This window comes from Leucoraja erinacea, chromosome 1 (assembly GCF_028641065.1).
Source record: "Leucoraja erinacea ecotype New England chromosome 1, Leri_hhj_1, whole genome shotgun sequence".
NCBI classification, from domain to species: domain Eukaryota; kingdom Metazoa; phylum Chordata; class Chondrichthyes; order Rajiformes; family Rajidae; genus Leucoraja; species Leucoraja erinaceus.
The window spans coordinates 10882485-10904190 of record NC_073377.1 but is presented as its reverse complement, the minus strand read 5'-3'; the positions used below and the strand labels follow the sequence as shown (position 1 = coordinate 10904190).

The following is a 21706-nucleotide window of genomic DNA, read 5'->3' as shown; positions in this document are numbered from 1 at the left end:
AATGATGTAGAATCATTCGATGCCGCAAGCGATGGCATTCCTGCTACCGAATATCTATTTGAAAAGAATATCAATGGCACAGTTCACAAATTCAGATCCAGCAGCCCAATGGAATAACGTTTTCCAGGTTGTCCGTATGGAGTTTACACGTTCTCCATGTGTGACCGCGTGGGTTTCCTCCGAGTGCTCCGCTTTCCCCCCACATCCTAAGGACGTGCGGGTTCGTAGGCGTCTGTAAATTGTTCCTGGTGTACATGGAGTGGATGCAATAACGTAAAACTAGTGTGAACTATTCCCAGTCAACCAATTGTGCCGAATTTATGTAATCGAATTATTTTAGTTGTTGCAGTTTTAGGATCATCAGCACAGAAACATGGCCTTCGGCCCAATTCGTCCATACCGAACAAGATGGCTAACCTGAGCCTCTAACCGTACCTGAACATGACATTGAACAACTAAGTATATATATAGTTCCCTATAACGTTCAACTGGTATAATAGGAATTTAATAAGCATGTGAAGGGTAACTTTTTCACACACAGGATGATGGGTGTATGGAACGAACTGCCAGAGGAGGTAGTTGAGGCAGGTACTATTGCAACATTTAAGAACCAATTAGACAGGTACGAGGATAGGACATATTTAGAGGGATATGGGCCAAACGCAGGCAGGTGGGACTAGTGTAGATTTGATATGTTGGTCGGTGTGGGCAAGTTTGATCAAAGAGCCTGTTTCCACGCTGAAATACTCTATGGCCTTAGATGATCGATGGTCAATGTGGACATGGTGGGGCAAAAGGGCCTGTTTTCTTGCTGTGTCGTCCAATGAATCAATTAAACAGACCCTTCGGCCCAACTCGTCCATGCCAACTAAGATGCCTCACCCGCTGAATTTCTCCAGTATTTTTGTCTACGTTCCATACACCCATTCCGATTGTTCCAGCATCTGCAGTTCCTGCTTAAACAAATATGCCTCATCTAGTCCCATTTGCATGTGTTTGGTCCATTTCCCGCTCAAATCTATCCTATACATGTACCTGATAAACATGATTTGTTTAGCAAAAAAGTACACATCGTTCCCTATCACATTTAACTGGTAGTACTGTGGAACTCATTGAGCCACATACATGGCAGAGACAGTTCGCTAGAATCGTGTTACAACAGAACCATGTCAGATCGAAGGCGGTAACAAACTGCCCCAGAGTGGAAGATGATCTATTGCAGTAGGTTGATTTATGTTTTACACGCTCGTTTTTAAACCTATCACCCGCAAGGGTGTTTTAGACATTATAGAGAGAAATAAATAAATAATCATTTTCATGTCAGCGCGCCGCGCACACCCTTAAATGCGAGGTCGAAAGGTTACAATAATTGTTTGAGTAACGAGGGTTCCGTGGAAGCATAAATACCAGGCAGTTACTGTCGATTTTTGCAGAGGTCCCGCCGCAGCCCTACCGAACACCTGCAAACATTGGCAGTTAGCAGACTCCACTAAAGCTCGTCATTCAGTGAGTATACGGTGCAGCGAGCGAGCAACGGGACCAGGCTCGGTTTGCAGAGAGCTGCATGCATTTACCACATTTTCTGCTTTGCATCGTTTCTGCTTTTCCATTATTTACCAAAGAACAATAAATGCCGATAAGGTCCCACTTGCTTCTTTGCATTTGCCTCGAGCTTAAACCACTTAATTAACATCAGCCTAAATAAATTGCGAATGCAAAGTTTGCATTGAGATAACCATCGGGTTTTATGTGTAAATGCAAACACTTTTTAAATAGTAACATGTAGTTTATTTTTAAATGATTGTAAATAAAAGTCAATGGGGTGAAACGTTCTTTGAATAAGATACATTCACGTCGATCTCTTTTTTTTTACCGCAGTACCTAAACATCTTCTCCAGAAACAGATACCACGATGTGCAAAGTTTGGAAAGTTTTGTGTACGCTGTGTGTCGCGGTGCTGGGCTGCGTGGACGGGGAGCCACTGTGTGCGGCGAAGGGCCGCGCCAAGTACAGCCTTATCTTCTCGGGCAAGTGGAGCCGCACTGCCTTCCCCAAACAGTACCCGCTCTACCGGCCTCCGGCGCAGTGGTCCCCGCTCATCGGTGAGTGTCCGCGCCCCTGCAAAACCCTCCTCCCACACTGAGTTATTCCATCATTGTTTTGGTCCCATTCCTTCTCTCCAGAGATGCTGCTTCTCCCGCTGAGTTATCTTCTATCTCACACTGGCTTGGTTTAATTGAACTAAACTGATAGCACCTCGCCCACAGCCACAAATGGACCATGTGGGCATCGCCTTTCCTTGAATACCGTTACTTTTAGCACATCTTTCATTCATTTGTTCTACATCTTTCTGTAGCAGTCTATATCTCTCGTTCCTTTCCCCCTGACTCTCAGGCTGAAGGGCCTCGACTCGAAACTTCACCTATTCCTTTTCTCCAGAGATGCTGTCTGACCCGCGGAGTTACTCCAGCTTTTTGTGTCTAACTTCAGTTAATCGGGGTCGAGTTTGTCTGTTGTAAAATACGATCAATTATGCCCGAATGACTCTGATCGGCTTGACTGCCTCTAACAATGAGTTACAAAGTGAAAACAATAACGTCTATTTTTGTTACAATGGAGAATGTTTCTTCCCAGTTCAAGCCGTTTTCAGTTGACTGTTGAAACTATGTCTTAAGAAGGGTCTCGACCCGAAACGTCACCCATTCCTTCTCTCCAGAGATGCTGCCTGTCCCGCTGAGTTACTCCAGCTTTTTGTGTCTATCTTCTGTTGAAACTATGGATCGCACTGCCCCCTGGTGGGATTTTTACCATCACCATTTCCCTCCCTATTTTTAATTTGCAGTATATGGGCATTGCAATAATATTCTTCCACCCTATTGCACGCTGAAGATTGTTACTATTCACCTTGAATCGTTGTAGTCCCAGGAAAGATATTCCCATTGTGCTGATGGTTAGGGAGTACATAATAACATTTCCACATAAGAGCATAAGACATAGGATTAAAATTCAGTCCATCGAGTTGACTCCGCTATTCAATCATAGCCGATCGCTTTTTCTCTCTCAACCCCATTCTCCCTGTAACCTTTAACACCCTTCCTAATCAAGAAACTATCCATCTACATCTTAAAAATATCCAATGTCTTGGCCTTCACAGCCATTTGTGGCAATTAATTTCACAGATTCGCCACCATCTGGCCAATGAAATTCCTCCTCATCTCCTAAAGGTACATCATTTTATTCTGAGGCTGTGCCATATGGTCCTAGACTTTACCACTATTGGAAACATTGTATCCATGTCCATTCTATCCAGTCCTTTTGTTATTCAGTAGGTTTCAATGAGATCCTCCATCATCCTTCATATCGTTGGTTAGAAATCTGTAAGCGTAAGGGACAATCCAAGCCATTGCTAATTTTGTAACACAGGTCTTCAGCGCTTGAGCGAGATGTTGTGCCGTGTCTAATGCTTACACATGGATTAAAATGAATTAAAGGTAGGCACAAAATGCTGGAGAAACTCAGCAGGTGAGGCAGCATCGACGGAGAGAAGGAACTTTTCGGGTCGAGATGTTTTGGGTTGAGACCCTTCTTCAGACTCAACCCAAAACGTTGCCAATTCCTTCTCTCCTTAAATGCTGCCTCACCCGCTGAGTTTCTCCAACATTTTGTATCTAACTTCGATTTTGTCAGCATCTGCAGTTCTTTCTTAAAATGAATTAACTTGAGGGAACTTGTGGGAACTCGGAAGGAGACTCAATAATGGCATCCGCTTTGCATGACTGTCATACAGCAAGGAAACAGGCCCTTCGGCCCACAGCGACCAGTGATCCCTGCACATTAACACTATCCTACATACACCAAGAACAATTTACAATTTTCACCAAGCCAATTCACTTACAATTCTGTACATCTTTGGAGTGTGAGAGGAAACCAGAGCTCCCGGAGAAAACCCATGCATGTCCTGGGGAGAACGTACAAACTCCGTACAGACAGTACCCGTAGTCGGGATTCAGACCCGGGTCTCTTTGCAGTAAGGCAGCAAATCTACCGCTGCGTCACCGTGCCGCCCTTATGTTGGCATTCAATAAGATTACTGTCTTGAATATGTTCACTTTCTAAACATTCACAATGTCTGGCATTAATAATTCACAAGACTCGCAGCTCTCTGTGTAAAGAAACCTCTCATCTTGTCCCCTCGAATTAAATAATATTTATGCACAAGATATTATCATGTGTTGGAAAGATATTTCGGGATTGGTAATGACACAAAGATAATACTCATGTCATGTCATGCCAATCTCAAAGCCAAGCTCACATTTTGGGTTGACAATTCAATGAGGGAGACCTGCATAATCGGAAATTATGTCTTTTGAACTTCTGCCTGCTCTTGGATGGATGCTAAAAAAAAAGCAATGCTACTATATGGGAGAGTAAAGTAAGTTGCCCTGTCGTCATTCAACCCCCATCCAAAATGATCGTTTCCATAGGCAGGAAGGTCAAGAAATAGTGGGTACAGGATAACCTGATTGGCAAAAGAATCGGACATGATGAGAAAAATTGTCTTATGCAGTTGGTGGTTAGGATCGAGAATGCAATGTCGGGGGAATAGTCGATTCAATTGTAGTGCTTATAAATGGGGCCACATGAATAATTCATAAGTTATAGGAGTAGAATTGGGCTATTCTACCCCTCAAGTCCACTCCGCTATTCCCCATGACTGATCTATCTTTTCCTCACAATCCCCTTCTTCTGCCTTCTCCCCATAACTCCTGACATCCGTACTAATCAAGAATCTGTCAATCTCTTGCCTTAAAAATATACATTTTGTCTTGGCCTCCACAGCCATCTGTGGCAATAATGAATTCCTTGATGGGAAAGGAGCAGCTTTGGGAGAAGCAGGAATAACTGAATTGCTTTTGCATGGAGCCAAATGGCTTCCTGTAATGTACTGATAGTGGTGTAGTAATGGAGACTCTCCTTAATGTACAATTGGATTCTGGACACATTTTTCTTTAGATGTTTTACTTTTGATTTGCATGAAAAACCCTAAAATAAATGCTCTTGAGCAACGTTTGTGATCTTTATTCAGTCGTCAGCCACAGCAGTGACTACCACATGTGGAGGGTGGGAGAATATGCCAGTAACGGAGTGCGGGAGTTTGTGGAGAAAAGTGAGGCCTGGACATTAATGCGAGAGGTTGAAGCATCGGGCGAGAAAATCCAAAGTGTCTACGGCGTTTTCTCAACTCCAGCTATCCCGAATGGTGTGGAACAGACTTCGACTGAATTTGAGGTGCACGCCAGACATTCTCTGGTGAGTATTTACTTATCTGTGTCAACCAACCTTCTCTTCTCTTGTAATTTAAACTGGATAATTTACAAACCTTTTCCCAAGAAACCAACTCATTCATTTGGATGAACTTTTGGATCATATCCATGCCAATATTAAAACATTATGACTGTATGCATGTAAATAGATTTATTTATTGAAATCATATTCTATGTCGCTCTTCCAGGGAGATGCTGACTGCATTTAGTTGTCTCTGTACTGTACACTGACAATGACAATATTAAAGTTGAATCTGAATCTGAATCTGAAAACAAACTAGTGGTGGCACAGAGGTAGAGTTGCTGCCTTGTAGCAACAGAGACCCGCGTTCTATCCTGATTATGGGTGCTGTCTGTATGGAGTTTGGACGGTCTCGCTGTGACGACGTGCGTTTCCTCCTGGTGCTCCGCTTTTTTCCCACAGTCCAAATATGTACAGGTTTGTAGACTAATTGGCAGTCGATACAAATTGTAAATTGTCCCTAGTGTGAACGATTGTTCTAGTGTACGGGAATCGCTGGTCGGCACGGATTCGGAAGGCTGAAGGGTCTGTTTCCACGGTGAATCTCTAAACTAAACTAAACACAGGTTTCACCTGCACTTTACTACCCAGCCTAATGACTGCAAGGGAACCTCTTAAAAAAAATCCCATAGAAATACTTGTACCTTCATTCTATTGGCATAGAGTGAGATCATCGCAGAACATTTTGGCACGCATTATAGTAATAGGATTAACCAAGTTACTTGTGCTTATTTGCAGATGTCATTCATTGCTCGCATTGTGCCAAGTCCAGACTGGTTCGTGGGTAGTGACAGTTTTGATCTGTGTGAAGAAGACACTTGGAAGGAGCAAGTCTCTGTAGATCTGTATCCTTACGATGCTGGAACAGACAGTGGCTTCACGTTCTCTTCTCCAAATTTTGCCACTATTCCCCAAGACACGATCACTGAGGTAACAGCACAATGGAAAGCATCCTTACAAAGTACAGCCATGGAAACCTTCCCGTATGGTGTAAAAAGTTAATTTCCCAATATCTACCTGTATTTCCTAATGGCTTGGCAGATATATTGTACAAATCATGTGGTTTTCAACCTACCAATGTCCACATTAGTTGCTGTGGTATTTGAAGGGTTCAGCTTGGTCAGAGTGCCACATGTATTGATGACAGCATTGAGCTTGACTCCGATGCATCTGTAGTCATGGAAATCATTGTTGAGGATATCTGATTGAGGCAACATTGTGGCTCTGAAAGTCAGTAGATGTGAGTGACACTGCTCCCCATCGCAGAACAGTGCTTCGAGGAGCTGAGCTAGTGGGTAATTGTGGGACTGTACTCGCTGGGTGGGCGGCGCGACTCTGGTCAGCAGCGGCCTCTGCAGTCTGTCCGCGTTTTATTATTTTCTGTCTGTGTTTAAATGTAGTTTTTGTTATTTTTTGTTGGGGGGTGTGTGTGTGTGTGGGGGGTGGGAGGGGGGGGAAATTTTTTTAAATCTCTCCCTGCACTGGAGACTCGACTTTTTTTTGTCGGGTTTCCGTTGTCGTTGGGGCCGCAACGAGGAGCGGCCTCCAACAGGAAGAAGCCGGGGACTCTGGTGCTACGACTCGCCGTCGCGGGGCTGGCCGAGTCCGGAGCGGGTGGAGCGCTGCTGCTGCTGCTGCTGCTGCTACCGGAGAGTCGGAGGCTCCAACGGCAGGTCTGTGGACGGCGGCACCGGGAGCCTGCGGGTCCCTGGAGGGAGACCGCTTTTCAGGGCTCTCGCAACGGCGACTTCCCCCGCCCAAGTTGCGGGGTTGAAGAGCTTCTGGAGCGGGGCCTAACATCACTGCCCCGCGCGGCTTGGAATGGCCGCGGGACTCTGCGAGCGCACGCCGGGGGCTCTAACAGCAAGACCCGGTGTGCGACCTCGCACCACCCGGCGTGGCTTTAATGGCCGTGGGACAATCGCCATCGCCAGCCGGGGGCTTTGACTTTGACTCTGACATCGGGGGGGGAGAGTGCAGTGGAGAGATAAGTTTATTAGGCCTTCCATCACAGCGATGTGATGGATGTTTATGTAAATTATGTTGTGTCTTGGGTCTATGTGTTTGTAATGTATGGCTGCAGAAACGGCATTTCGTTTGGACCTCAAGGGGTCCAAATGACAATTAAATGTATCTTGTATCTTGTATCTTGCTGCCAGGAGATGAAAGTCAGAGTACATCTGAGGGAAATAAAAGCAGAAAATTATGGAAACACTCTTCAGGGTAGCAGAAAGAGAAACTAAGTCAGAACTAAGGGCCTCAGATCTGAGGCATTAACTCCTTTTTTTTTGACGTGCTGACTAAGATGCCCCATCTTCATGTCCCACCTGCCCTTTTTGAAGGGTGGCACGATGTGTGCAGTGGTAGAGTTGCAGCCTTACAGCGCCAGAGAGCTGGGTTCGATCCTGACCACAGATGCTGTCCATATGGAGTTTGTACGTTCTCCCCGTGACCACGTGGGTTTTCTCAGGGTACTTGGGTTTCCTCCCACGCTCCAAAAACGTATAGGTTTGTAGATTACTTGGCTTCAGTAAAAATTGTAGATGGCCCCTAGTGTGTAGGATAGTGTTAGTGTACAGGGATCGCTGATCGGCGTGGACTCGGTGGGCCGAAGGGCTTGTTTCCACACTGCATCTCTTAACTAAACTACTGATCCAACCTCACCTGATTTGTTTACACCATTATCTGGCTTTGTTTTGGATTTCTAGCATTTCGTTTTTTTGTTTTCATATACCTCCAGAATGCATTCTATAGGGTCACTACCGTAGTCAGCAAGACCCAATGTGTATCCACAGGTCTATACTCTGACACAAGAGGAGAGTTTCCAACCACAATTAAGTAGGTCACCCTACTATAGGAAGGATGTTGTTAAGCTGGAAAGAGTGCAGAGAAGATTTACGAGGATGTTACTAGGACTTGATGGCCTGAGCTATAGGGAGAGGTTGGGCAAGCTAGGACTTATTCCTTAGAGTGCAGGAGGTTGAGGGGTGATGCTACAGAGGTGTATAAGATCATTAGAGGAATCAATAGGAATCTAAAGGGTAATTTTTTTCAGACGGATGATGGTGGGTATATGGAACGCACTGCCAGAGATAGTGGAGGCTGGTACTATAGGGGGTTGCAAGTAAGATCAAACGGCATGACGCACGGTATAGCTCAATCCTTCTGGAGTACAAGGCAGCTTCCGGCATTCACTAGTAACACACAAAACACGTCCGTTCTTACCTGTTAAAAACTGCCGAAATGGTCAATTTGTATGCTGTAAAAAATTGTGGAAATGGGGGTAACCGTGAGGGAAAACTGCCAAAATCACTGCTGCTCACTGACTTGCGAAAGAGCAGCGTGCCGGCGGATTGAGGGCAAGTCTTGACAGCTAGGGCTTGGAGGGTGACCAAGTGACCGATGGAGCGCATCCCTCGGGACAGCCCCCCACTCTTTTGGACATTTGGACAGGTACATGGATAGGCAAGATTCAGAGGGATATGGGCCAAATGTGGGTAGGTGGGACATGTAGTAGATGGGGCATCTTGGTCAGCATGAGCAAGGTGGCCGAAATGCCTGTTTCCATGTTATATGACTCTGTCTTGCATTTGTTTTACACTTACCATCTCCATGATTTCAGAAATATTTTGTACATTACTTGCCCCCGATGTAGTTGTGTCAACATTTTAGTGATTTAGTGACAGATGTATTATTGCCAATAACTCTGTACGTACTTGTTGAATGTGTTTCCATCATTTAGATAACGTCGAGTTCACCAAGCCACCCTGCAAACTCTTTCTTCTATCCCAGACTGAAGCAACTGCCTGCAATTGCAAGAGTAACACTGACGAGGCTGAAGGATAGCCAGTTAATTGGCATTTCAACAGTTCAGTCCAACCTTTTGCCCATGGGAAATGAAATAGATGATTCTGTCTCGGGTATGTTATAAATTGCTCCTAATGCAAATATAAGTAGGAAATAATTATCTACTGATCTGCTATCTGCGTGTACGGGATTGGCTCCAGCACTCATTGCAAATTTTGTTTTTCCATGTCTTTCGTCATCCATATTATTCACATCCAGCAAGATTATATACCCAGAGAGTGAATAATTAGGAGGCTTAATTCAAAGGGCTGACACAAGCCAAGAGGGCCGGATGACTTCCTCTTTGTTTTTGGGAAGACTATATCTATACTCATTAAGGAATCAACTTTGCACGTAGAAATGGGAATGCTTTTTCAGATTAGAGCCTCATTGCTCCCTGCTGGGTGCTGTTCCAACAAAGAACTGTGCTTGGTGATTATAAAGCCAATCACTGTTAGAACATCTCAGTACGTTCAATAGCAGTAATTTGCTAGTCAATGTCAAGCTACTTCCATTGGCTTCCAAAATTAGGAGGGACAATTGTGCCTCCTCTCTTTTTCCTGTGGTAGGGACATTAATAACAATTACTTTAGAGAGCTCGGAAAAATGTTGAAAAGCAGGACCTCCAGGGTTGTTATCTCCGGTTTGCTTCCAGTTCCCCGTGCTGGCGAGAGCAGGAACAGGGAGATACGGGACCTGAACGTGTGGCTGAGGATCTGGTGCACGGGGCAGGGATTTAGATTCTTAGATCACTGGGATCTGTTTTGGGGTAAGGGGGAACTGAACAAAAGGGACGGATTGCATCTTAACAGGTATGGGACCAGCATTCTGGCAGGCAGATTTACCACTGCTACACGGGTGGATTTAAACTGAATAAGGGGGGTGGGGTGTTGAATGGGACAGTGGAGGATGGAGTTAAAGGGAAAGGGTTTCTTAAATGTGTGAGCGTAGAGACCGAAGGGTGTAAAATGAGGGTAGAAGAAATAGGTAGCAAGGTGAAAAGTAAAAGTGGCAGGCAGACAAAACCAGGGCAAAAATCAAAAAGGGCCACTTTTCAACATAATTGTGTAAGGGGTAAGAGTGTTGTAAAAACAAGCCTGAAGGCTTTGTGTCTCAATGCAAGGAGCATTCGTAATAAGGTGGATGAGTTGAATGTGCAGATAGCTATTAATGACTATGATATAGTTGGGATCACGGAGACATGGCTCCAGGGTGACCGAGGCTGGGAGCTGAACATCCAGGGATATTCAATATTCAGGAGGGATAGACAGAAAGGAAAAGGAGGTGGGGTAGCGTTACTGATTAGAGAGGGGATTAATGCAATGGAAAGGAAGGACATTAGTTTGGAGGATGTGGAATCGGTATGGGTAGAGCTGCACAACACTAAGGGGCAGAAAACGCTGGTGGGTGTTGTGTACAGGCCACCTAACAGTAGTAGTGAAGTTGGAGATGGTATCAAACAGGAAATTAGAAATGCGTGCGACAAAGGCAAAACGGTTATAATGGGTGACTTCAATCTACATATAGATTGGGTGAATCAAATTGGCAGGGGTGCTGAGGAAGAGGATTTCTTGGAATGTATGCGGGATAGTTATCTAAATCAACATGTAGAGGAACCAACGAGAGAGCAGGCTATTTTAGACTGGGTATTGAGTAATGAGGAAGGGTTAGTTAGCAATCTTGTTGTACGTGCCCCCTTGGGCAAGAGTGACCATAATATGGTTGAGTTCTTCATTAGGATGGAGAGTGACATTGTTAATTCAGAAACAATGGTTCTGAACTTAAAGAAAGGTAACTTTGAGGGTATGAGATGTGAATTGGCCAAGATTGACTGGCAATTAATTCTAAAAGGGTTGACGGTGGATATGCAATGGAAGACATTTAAAGACTGCATGGATGAACTACAAAAATTGTTCATCCCAGTTTGGCAAAAGAATAAATCAGGGAAGGTAGTACATCCATGGATAACAAGGGAAATTAGGGATAGTATCAAAGCGAAGGATGATGCGTACAAATTAGCCAGAAAAAGCAGCATACCGGAGGACTGGGAGAAATTCAAAGACCAGCAGAGGAGGACAAAGGGCTTAATTAGGAAAGGAAAAATAGATTATGAAAGAAAACTGGCAGGGAACATAAAAACTGACTGCAAATGTTTTTATAGATATGTGAAAAGAAAGAGATTAGTTAAAACAAATGTAGGTCCCTTGCAGTCAGAAACAGGGGAGTTGATCATGGGGAACAAGGATATGGCGGACCAATTGAATAACTACTTTGGTTCCGTCTTCACTAAGGAAGACATAAATAATTTGCCGGAAATAGCAGGGGACCGCGGGTCAAAGGAGTTGGAGGAATTGAGTGAAATCCAGGTTAGCCGGGAAATGGTGTTGGGTAAATTGAATGGATTAAAGGCCGATAAATCCCCAGGGCCAGATAGGCTGCATCCCAGAGTACTTAAGGAAGTAGCTCCAGAAATAGTGGATGCATTAGTAATAATCTTTCAAAACTCTTTAGATTCTGGAGTAGTTCCTGAAGATTGGCGGGTAGCAAACGTAACCCCACTTTTTAAGAAGGGAGGGAGAGAGAAAATGGGGAATTACAGACCAGTTAGTCTAACATCGGTAGTGGGGAAACTGCTAGAGTCAGTTATTAAAGATGGGATAGCAGCACATTTGGAAAGTGGTGAAATCATTGGACAAAGTCAGCATGGATTTACGAAAGGTAAATCATGTCTGACGAATCTTATAGAATTTTTCGAGGATGTAACTAGTAGCGTGGATAGGGGGAGAACCAGTGGATGTGGTGTATCTGGACTTCCAGAAGGCTTTCGACAAGGTCCCACATAAGAAATTAGTATACAAACTTAAAGCACAAGGCATTGGGGGTTCAGTATTGATGTGGATAGAGAACTGGCTGGCAAACAGGAAGCAAAGAGTAGGAGTAAACGGGTCCTTTTCACAATGGCAGGCAGTGACTAGTGGGGTACCCCAAGGCTCAGTACTGGGACCCCAGCTATTTACAATATATATTAATGATCTGGATGAGGGAATTGAAGGCAATATCTCCAAGTTTGCGGATGACACTAAGCTGGGGGGCAGTGTTAGCTGTGAGGAGGATGCTAGCAGACTGCAGGGTGACTTGGATAGGCTGGGTGAGTGGGCAAATGTTTGGCAGATGCAGTATAATGTGGATAAATGTGAGGTTATCCATTTTGGTGGCAAAAACAACAGGAAGCAGACTATTATCTAAATGGTGGCCGATTGGGAAAGGGGGAGATGCAGCGAGACCTGGGTGTCATGGTACACCAGTCATTGAAGGTAGGCATGCAGGTGCAGCAGGCAGTAAAGAAAGCGAATGGTATGTTAGCTTTCATTGCAAAAGGATTTGAGTATAGGAGCAGAGAGGTTCTACTGCAGTTGTACAGGGTCTTGGTGAGACCACACCTGGAGTATTGCGTACAGTTTTGGTCTCCAAATCTGAGGAAGGACATTATTGCCATAGAGGGAGTGCAGAGACGGTTCACCAGACTGATCCTGGGATGTCAGGACTGTCTTATGAAGAAAGACTGGATAGACTTGGTTTATACTCTCTAGAATTTAGAAGATTGAGAGGGGATCTTATAGAAACTTACAAAATTCTTAAGGGGTTGGACAGGCTAGATGCAGGAAGATTGTTCCCGATGTTGGGGAAGTCCAGGACAAGGGGTCACAGCTTAAGGATAAAGGGGAAATCCTTTAAAACCGAGATGAGAAGAACTTTTTTCACGCAGAGAGTGGTGAATCTCTGGAACTCTCTGCCACAGAGGGTAGTTGAGGCCACTTCATTGGCTATATTTAAGAGGGAGTTAGATGTGGCCCTTGTGGCTAAGGGGATCAGGGGGTATGGAGAGAAGGCAGGTACGGGTTACTGAGTTGGATGATCAGCCATGATCATATTGAATGGCGGTGCAGGCTCGAAGGGCCGAATGGCCTACTCCTGCACCTAATTTCTATGTTTCTATGTTTCTAAGAAGGTTTAGGTAGAAGGCAAAAGGAAGGAGTTCTAAGGGGTATTTTTAGAGTAATCGAGTGTGGAAACAGGTCCTTCGGCCCAACTTGCCCACACCAACCAACGTGTTTCATCTACACTATGGGCAGCACGATGGCGCAGTGGTAGAGTTGCTACCTTTTAGCGCCAGAGACCCAGGTTCGATCCCGACTGCGGGTACTTGAGAGTTTGTACGTTCTCCCTGTGACCTGCGTGGGTTTTCTCCGAGATAGAAACATAGAAATTAGGTGCAGGAGTAGGCCATTCGGCCCTTCGAGCCTGCACCGCCATTCAATATGATCATGGCTGATCATCCAACTCAGTATCCCGTACCTGCCTTCTCTCCATACCCCGCTGATCCCCTTAGCCACAAGGGCCACATCTAACTCCTTCTTAAATATAGCCAATGAACTGGCCTCAACTACCCTCTGTGGCAGAGTTCCAGAGATTCACCACTCTCTGTGTGAAAAGAGTTCTTCTCATCTCGGTTTTAAAGGATTTCCCCCTTATCTTTAAGCTGTGACCCCTTGTCCTGGACTTCCCTAACATCGAGAACAATCTTCCTGCATCTAGCAAAGATCTTCGGTTTGACGATATACATTGTTGATGCATTTGACGATATATATATATGCCCTAGTATGGAACACCTCATCCTGGGCGTGGAGGAATTGGGAGTAGGCGATAGAGTCTTTACAGGAAGCAGGGTGGAAAGAAGTGTAGTCTAGATAGCTATGGGAGTATGGGCAGTTAATCATGTTAAGCTAATCATGATAAACAGCTACACAACCATCATTGTGTAAACCCTATTTGTGTCAATTATTTTCTTGTTCATAGGATCCTGGTGTGAGAAAATCGATGGTTTTAAAAGGCTTTTTGGCATAAAACAATTTGTACTTTGGTAAATTGTTGAGAAAGGATATAATTTGATCCTTGTCATTTTATCAATTAATAAGCAATGGTTGTGTTTTGCATTTTATGTGTCAAACTTTTATTTCGTAATGCGGCATCATTTTTGTTTGTGTCTAATGTTTGGGAAGTAGTGTGGCACAGCAGTAGAGCTGCTGTCTCACAACGCCAGAGACCCGGGTTTGATCCTGAACACGGGTGGTCTGTGTGGAGTTTGTACGTTTTCTATGTGACCTTTTCGGTTTTCTCCGGGTGTTCCAATTTCCTCCCAGATTCCAAAGATGTGCAGGTTTGTAGATAAATTAGCCGCCGTAAATTACCCTTAAGGGTCTGTCCCATTGTACGAGGTAATTCAAGAGCTCTCCCGGGTTTAAAAAAAAAATCAAATTCGTGGTGAGCACGTAGAATGTACGTAGTGGGTACGTGGGAGCTCAGGACGTCTCTTCGCGGCTCGTAACGCTAACGGTAGCAATGTTACAAAATTTTGAGATTTAAAAAATCAAGTCTGCAATTTATCCCATCAGATAAAGCATAACAATAAGTTTAATTTGACACCAAATTCACTTTCATATCTCAAGTATTAAAAAAGTTATGACCATTTTCATACTCGGAAATTAGCATCTTGTTCCCTATTGATTTTCAATGGGCATTACAAAAAAGCTGTGATCTTGGATAGTCAAAAGCACATTTCTTAAGGAAAGATTAACATTTTTAAATAGCCTAAGTGTCCAAAGATTATTCACAAATAATTCACAATATAACATGATTTTTATATCTAATTTACATTAATTTATAGGCCAAATGGAAGGGATTTAGTGTTCAATTGCTGTAAATAAATGCCCATTTAAATCGGTTTTCTAGTGGGTTCATGTGGAACGCGCAGGTTTAGAATGTTGACAGCGCGCTGGATTTGTGCCCTCAAATGCCGAGAAAAATACTGCGGGATATAAAAAGCCCAAAATGAGCTACTCGCTATAGAAAATTATAATTATAGGGTTATATACATGCCCCATTTAATGTAAAAATAAGGTACATACCTTTAATTGTTTGCTTTATAAAACCCTGGGGCTGCCAGAGCTTGCGAACTGAACGAGAGCTTTTAAATTTATTATATCTACTATTCGAGGCCTATAAAACTAATAATAGCTTTTGGGACCGGGTCTTGCAGCGATCCTCCGTTAATGATTTACTAGGCTGAACATCTGCGATTGGAACAGCCTAGTAAAAATCGGGTTTTAAATCCGCCCCCTCCAAACAGCTCCAAAATCACACACAAGGGGTGGGGCAGATGCTCAGCCACGATTCAGGTAGGTTTTGTAACATACCTACTAACGGCAGGTACTTGGGAAACGCAGTAAGCTCGTGAAGACTCGTGAAGATTTTTCAACATGTTGAAAAATGTCCACGAGAGCCCAGAGTACCTACGAGGGGTTATTACCGTAATTCTCCGAGTACGAATCAGGGGAAACTCGGGAGAACTCTTGAATTAGTTCGTACAGTGGGACAGCCCCATTAGTGTGTAGAATGCAAAAGTGGGATAACATAGAACTAGATTATGGGCGATCGATGGTCAGTGTGTTTTGGTGGGCCGAAGGGCCTGTTTCCATGCTGTATCTCTAAACTATATAAGGGTGTAATGGTTAGGATTCAAAGAAAGCTTGCATTAATTGTTCATGCTTTTAGATTATTGAACCATAGAAAAAATAATTGTAACTGATTTCTGTGTTCATTACAGAGACCCCACTGGATTGTGAAGTTTCCAATTGGTCCTCCTGGGGCTTGTGCATGGGGAAATGCACAGAGATGGGTATTAAGCACCGTACCCGTTACATCAGGTTGAAACCTGCCAACAGTGGTAACCCATGCCCTGTGCTGGAGGAAGAGGAGCAATGTGTTCTGCACAACTGTGTGTAACAGCACCACCAAGTGGTGATAGTGTATATCGTCAACCTTTATTGGATTTTAAGGGCTGAATCTTGTCAAAGATTGGATCACCATACAATACCAGTGATTTCAGATAATTGTTAGTAATTCCAGGTTTTAAATGCCGTCTGCATTGACAGTTTTTCCACACTAACCCTATTTTTATTCTGCCAGGTTTTGTCATCTACAAAATGAAAAATTAAGTTTCTCTCCACCTTGTTTATCATCAGTAATTAGTGTAAGCCGTGATTCAAAACCGTAGTCATGGATACACAGCGGTAAACACATCTCATGAGCAAACTCATAGATTAGACTGCAGCTTGGAAGTCACTACCAGATCTTGCATTATTTATACTGTGCACCATTTTAATTTACAGGAACTTCTGGGTTCTATGCTGCTTTATGGTGTTGATGGCAATATATAAATGCCTTCCTCTGTGATGGTATTTATACAAGGTGATTGAAGACTGACTGTTTAATAACGCTCATTTTACAATCTGAATTTAATTACCTGGCAGTACTGTGTGCAGTAGCTAGTTAGCGGTTCTAAGATAATAACCAAAGGAATTGATTTGAAAATAGGAATGTTAATTTGCCTTATGCCCATGTGTTCTTATTTAAGTCACACTGCTCCATAAATTTACCGGATGAGTGAGTGGGTCTTAAAGAGATTGCAATCACTTTTCTTAGGCAAACAACATACTATGTGGAGACCTTGAGCATTAACAAATAACAGTTCCCTGATTAGTCATGAAGAGTGATTACATTATTCACAACTTCCCCCTGAGAATGCATTGCCTACAAGCAATTTTCAACAAATTGCAGTTTCCCTTTACCCAGTTCTATCTTTTGCCTAGATGTCCAACCAAAATGTTACAAAAATCAATATGGTGCTTGAATTAAAGGGCTGTTTCAACCCAGCTTTTCTCTTGTAAATATCTGTGTTGCAAGTTAAGGAGATTCATGTATCTTAATGCAATGTTTAACAAATCCTGTTTTTCATTAGAAGATAGACATAAAAAGCTGGAGTCACTCAGCGGGTCAGACAGCATCCCTGGAGAAAAGGAATATGTGACGTTTTTGGTTTTTCATTCTTTGGCTTGTGGAGACTTTACCTCCTGAATCGTTGTACTAGTATTCATTTCAAACCTTGCATTAGATTAACCAAAGTTACAAATTTCAACCAAAAGTTGGAACATGGAATTGAAATTGATTGCATTGGCAATACAATTGCTTCCGCTTTGAACATTTCAGAGAATGAATTAAAATCCGAAGCCAGAAAAAACAATATCTATATAACAAGATATATATACATTTATTCTTGACACATGAACAATTTAAGTATTTCCCTAATCAATGACTCGGTCGCTCAAACCAAAAATGCTCTCTGGAATTTACCAATTAACTAATGATTAAAATGTATAGATTTGGGTGATATGTTGAATGGACACTGTGGAGTGCAACAAAATGATAGGATTTGAGGTTATTTCTTAAGAAACTTGAATTAAAATCATTGGTTTATAATGCATTGTTTGTGGGCTGGTATCAAAAGTAGCAGTGATGGCTTTTCACTAAAAGGGAAAGAAAATCTGTCGAAGAGTCACCCTGAATATATGCAGTCTTATTGAACAATCATAGAATAAAATTAAGGAAAACAAAGTGCTGGAGTAACTCAAACGTCCAGACCTGAAACTCCACCTATCCAATCCTTCCATAGATGATGTCTGAACCAGAGTTAATCCAGCACTTTACATTTAGCTCAGGATTCCAGCATCTGCAGTCTCTTGTGTCTCCATCGAATAGAATTAGTTCGGATACCATCGCTAGGCTTCCCCAGGTTGTTTTTTCTTGTCAGTAAATTGATAGGTCCCCAATTATTACCTATGTTGCTGACTTGTGAAGACACTTCTGGAGATTATCAGATGTCCACATGATTGTGTGACTGGAGCCCAATGTTGGGCAATCTGGGACAGGACAGCATATTTCTGTTTCTAAATGACATTAGTAAACTAGTTAGGTTTTTGAAATTTTTTACCACATTCCTTGTGATTCCTGCTACCAGGAACATGACGGAAAATTGGTATATTCATTAAAGTCCCACTTCGAAAAAAGTATACCAAGGAAATTAGGCATTGTGAAATAATGAGGTATAAGGGAATTTTATTTCATTTGTTGAGAAGAGAACGTGTTGCTTACTAGCAACTACTGGTAGGATAGATCATTGGTCTTTTAAAGTGGCATACATGTGAATTACATGCAGAGAGAAAAAAAATAAAAACCTGCAGATACTGGAAATCTGAAACAAAAAGAATGCTAGAAACACTCGGCAGATGAGGCAGCATCTGTGGAAGGAAAAACATTTAACATTGCCTTTCATCGGTGAGTATAGAAAATGGGATGTTGTGTTACAGTTGTACAAGACATTAGTGAGGACACACTTGGAGTATTGGTGTTCAGTTTTGGTTGCTCTGTTATAGCAGAGATACCATTAAGTTGGATGGGGGCAGATAAAATGAATGAGGATGTTGCCAGGACATGAGAACTTGAGCTATAGGCAGAGATTGGGCAGGCTGTGACATTCTTTCTTGGAGTGAAGGGTGAATTTATAAAGGTGTATAAAATCATGAGAGACATAGATAAGGTAAATGCAGTTTTTCCTAGGGTAGGGTATTCATGAAATAGAGGATATAAGTTTAAGCTGGGAGGGGAAACATTTAATAGGAACCAAAAGGACAAATATTTACATAGTCCGGTGGCTATATGGAACGATCTGCCAGAGGAAGTGGTTGAGGTACAATAACAATTGTACCTCAACAATATGTAAATATTGTTTTATAATCTCCAATCTGTTATAAATGTATGGTATGGTATTGTTTGATCCTGACTATGAATGCTTTTGTGTATAGAGTTTGTACGTTCTCCGTCTGACTGCGTGGGTTTCCTCCGGGAAGCTCCAGTTTCATCCCACGCTCCAAAGACGTACAGGTTCGTAGGTTAATTGGCTTGGTACAAGTGTAAATTTTCCTAAGTGTGTGTAGGATAGCGTTAGTTTGCAAGGATTGCAGGTCGGCGCGGACTCGGTGGGCCGAAAGGCCTGTTTCCGCGCTGTATCTCTAAACTAAACTAAAACTAAACAACGTTTAAGGGACATTTGAACCGGTACATTGGATAGGGAATGTTCATAGTGATATGATTCACACAGACTGGATTTGATGGCTATCTTGGGCAGCATGGACAAGTTGGGCTGAAGGGCTTGATTCCGTGCTGTATGACCATATTCAGCTGATTTCCTCTTAAAATGCATTAAGGAGCTGTATTGTGCTCTGATTTGTATTTTGTGAAATGGGATGCACAAAATCAATTTGCACTTGCACTTGAGGGTTCTTAATTTTGAATTCTAGCAATGTGCAGTATTATTATACTGAAAGGACTACTGGAACATGCATAGCTACAAATTCTAATATCCTCTGCTTTTGTGCCACAATCTATGCTTTCAAAAGTTGCTAAGTTTATTGTTATCTAATTTCCCACTTTATTTCCAATGAACATGTATTTGTATATACTTGATTGCTTGTACATTGTTGTATTTAATTCTATCGTTGCCTAAACTGCATCTTTTATACTTGTTTAATAAATGTTCTGACTGCTTGTTCTAAATGTTGGGGGCAAGAAACACATGTTCTGAATAATAAAAAAAATTAAAAGCCAGAACTAAACTTGCATCATTCTTTGATTACTTTTACATATGCGTTACAGCCCTGCACCATCAGTCTTTGAGAAACTTTCAGGCCTAGTGGTGAAACTAACTAGTGCAGCACCGTGGCGCAGCGCTAGAGTTGGTCCCTAACAGCGCCAGAGACTAGGGTTCGATCCGACTACGGGTGTTTGTCTGTATAGTTTGTACTTTCTCCCCGCGACCTGTGTGGGTTTTCTCAGGGGTCTCAGGCTTCCTCCCACACTCCAATCTGCAGGTTTACAGATGTACAGGTTTATAGGTGTAATTGTAAAAATTGTCCCTAGTGTGCGTAAGATAGTGTAAGTGTGCGGGGATCGCTAGTTGGTGTGGACCCAGTGGGCCAACGAGCCTGTTTTCGCACCATATCTTTAAACTAAACGAAAGGTCCACATTTTGCTTCTATTAACATGAATGGAACCAAATTCCAAAGGTAACGTATGGTATACGATAGATTGTCAAGCAAATCATGCAAGTAAATTAGGTCTGGAGCTGTGTTTCCTGGTGATCCTTTGTAAAAATGGTGCTGGATGACTTCTTCATTTCATTAAAACAAGAAACAGAAGCAGAAGATCCTTATTTCCGTTCTGCTGTTAGATTGTTGTCACATGTACTAAGGTACAGTGAAAAGCTTTGTTTTGCATGCTATCCAAACCGATCAGATCTACAATATATAAATACAATCGGGTCAAACTCAAATACAATAGATGGAACAAAGGAAAAGATAGTGCAGAATACAGTTCTTAACATTGTAGTGCATCATATTGCAATATCCTCAATGAGGTAGAGGAAATTCAGACAATACCCTAGCTTCTGGAAGAGCCTGCTAACAGAGGGGAAAAGCTGTCTGAAGAAGTGTCTCGACCCGAAACGTCACCCATTCCCTCTCTCCAGAGATGCTGCTTGTCCCGCTGAATTACTCCAGCTCTTTGTGTCTATCTTCCGAAGAAGCTGTTCATGAGTTTGGTGGTGCGTGCTTTCAAGCTCCTGTATCTTCTGCCAGATAGGAGCAGGGAGAAGGAATGATTGGGGTGGACAAGTCTTTGAATATGTTGGCTTTTTCTATGGCAGTGTGAAGTGTAGATGAATTCAATCGCAAGGCAGCGTGAAGTGTAGATGGAGTCAATAGTGGGAAGACTAGTCTATGTAATGGACTGAGCTACACCCACAACTCTGCAATTTCTTGCTGTCTTGGACAGAACTGTTCGCAAATCAAGCTGTGATGCATCCCGACAGTATACTTTCTATAGTGCATCTGTAGACGTTTTTAAGAGTCTGTTTTATCAAGTGTGTTTCATGGTCATATGTACTGGAATGGAAAAATGAAATTCTTACTTACAGTGGCACAACAGGTAAACACGGAACACAATAGATAGCATAATATATAAATAAAAGTTCAATAAGTAAAAAACTCAATATAGTGCAAAATTGTGTGTAGTGCAATAAAGTTTGTAGTTCTGTATTTGGTTGGAGTTCATAGCATTTAATAGCCTGATGGGAAAATGCAGTTCCTGAACCTGGAGGTCACGGTTTTCAGACTCCGTTACCTTCTTCCCAATGGCAGGAGTAAAATGAGAGCATGGCCAGAGTGGTGTTACTGGTGTATTATTTGCTGCTCCGTTCATGATGGCGGTTGCCTTTTTGCGACGCCGCCGCCTGTAGATCCCTTCAATTTTGGAGAGTTCAGTTCCCGTGCTGAACTGGGCAGTGTTCACCACTTCTTGCATTCTCCTTCTTTCCTAGACCAGACTGTTGCAAGCGGTCAGTATGCTCTCTACTGTACTTCCGTGGATCATCAAGCGAGTATTCACCATACCAAATCTCCTCAATCTTCTAAGGAAGTACAGGCATTGATGGGCTTACCTTATGATTGCATTGATGCGCTGGGTCCAGGACAGATCTTCAGAGATATGCATTCCCAGCAAGTTG

At 42.8% G+C, this 21706-nt stretch overlaps 1 protein-coding gene across 1 annotated transcript; it reads left to right on the top strand.

Annotated features, from left to right (window-relative positions):
* Positions 1-1328: 1328 nt before the first annotated feature.
* Positions 1329-19760, top strand: spon2b (spondin 2b, extracellular matrix protein). Its single transcript, XM_055651654.1, has 6 exons — positions 1329-1506; positions 1879-2102; positions 5087-5310; positions 6085-6276; positions 9089-9266; positions 15857-19760. The coding sequence occupies exons 2-6, from the start codon at positions 1913-1915 to the stop codon at positions 16033-16035; spliced, it is 963 nt and encodes a 320-aa protein (XP_055507629.1). The 5' UTR covers positions 1329-1506; positions 1879-1912; the 3' UTR covers positions 16036-19760.
* The last annotated feature ends 1946 nt before the right edge of the window (positions 19761-21706 follow it).

Bases quoted from the DNA above. Each gene is read 5' to 3' on its own strand.
- spon2b (XM_055651654.1), top strand. From the start codon at position 1,913: ATGTGCAAAGTTTGGAAAGTTTTGTGTACGCTGTGTGTCGCGGTGCTG. The intron at 2,103-5,086 runs GTGAGTGTCCGC...ATCTTTATTCAG, and splicing joins GCAGTGGTCCCCGCTCATCG to TCGTCAGCCACAGCAGTGAC. The intron at 6,277-9,088 runs GTAACAGCACAA...TCCATCATTTAG, and splicing joins CCCAAGACACGATCACTGAG to ATAACGTCGAGTTCACCAAG.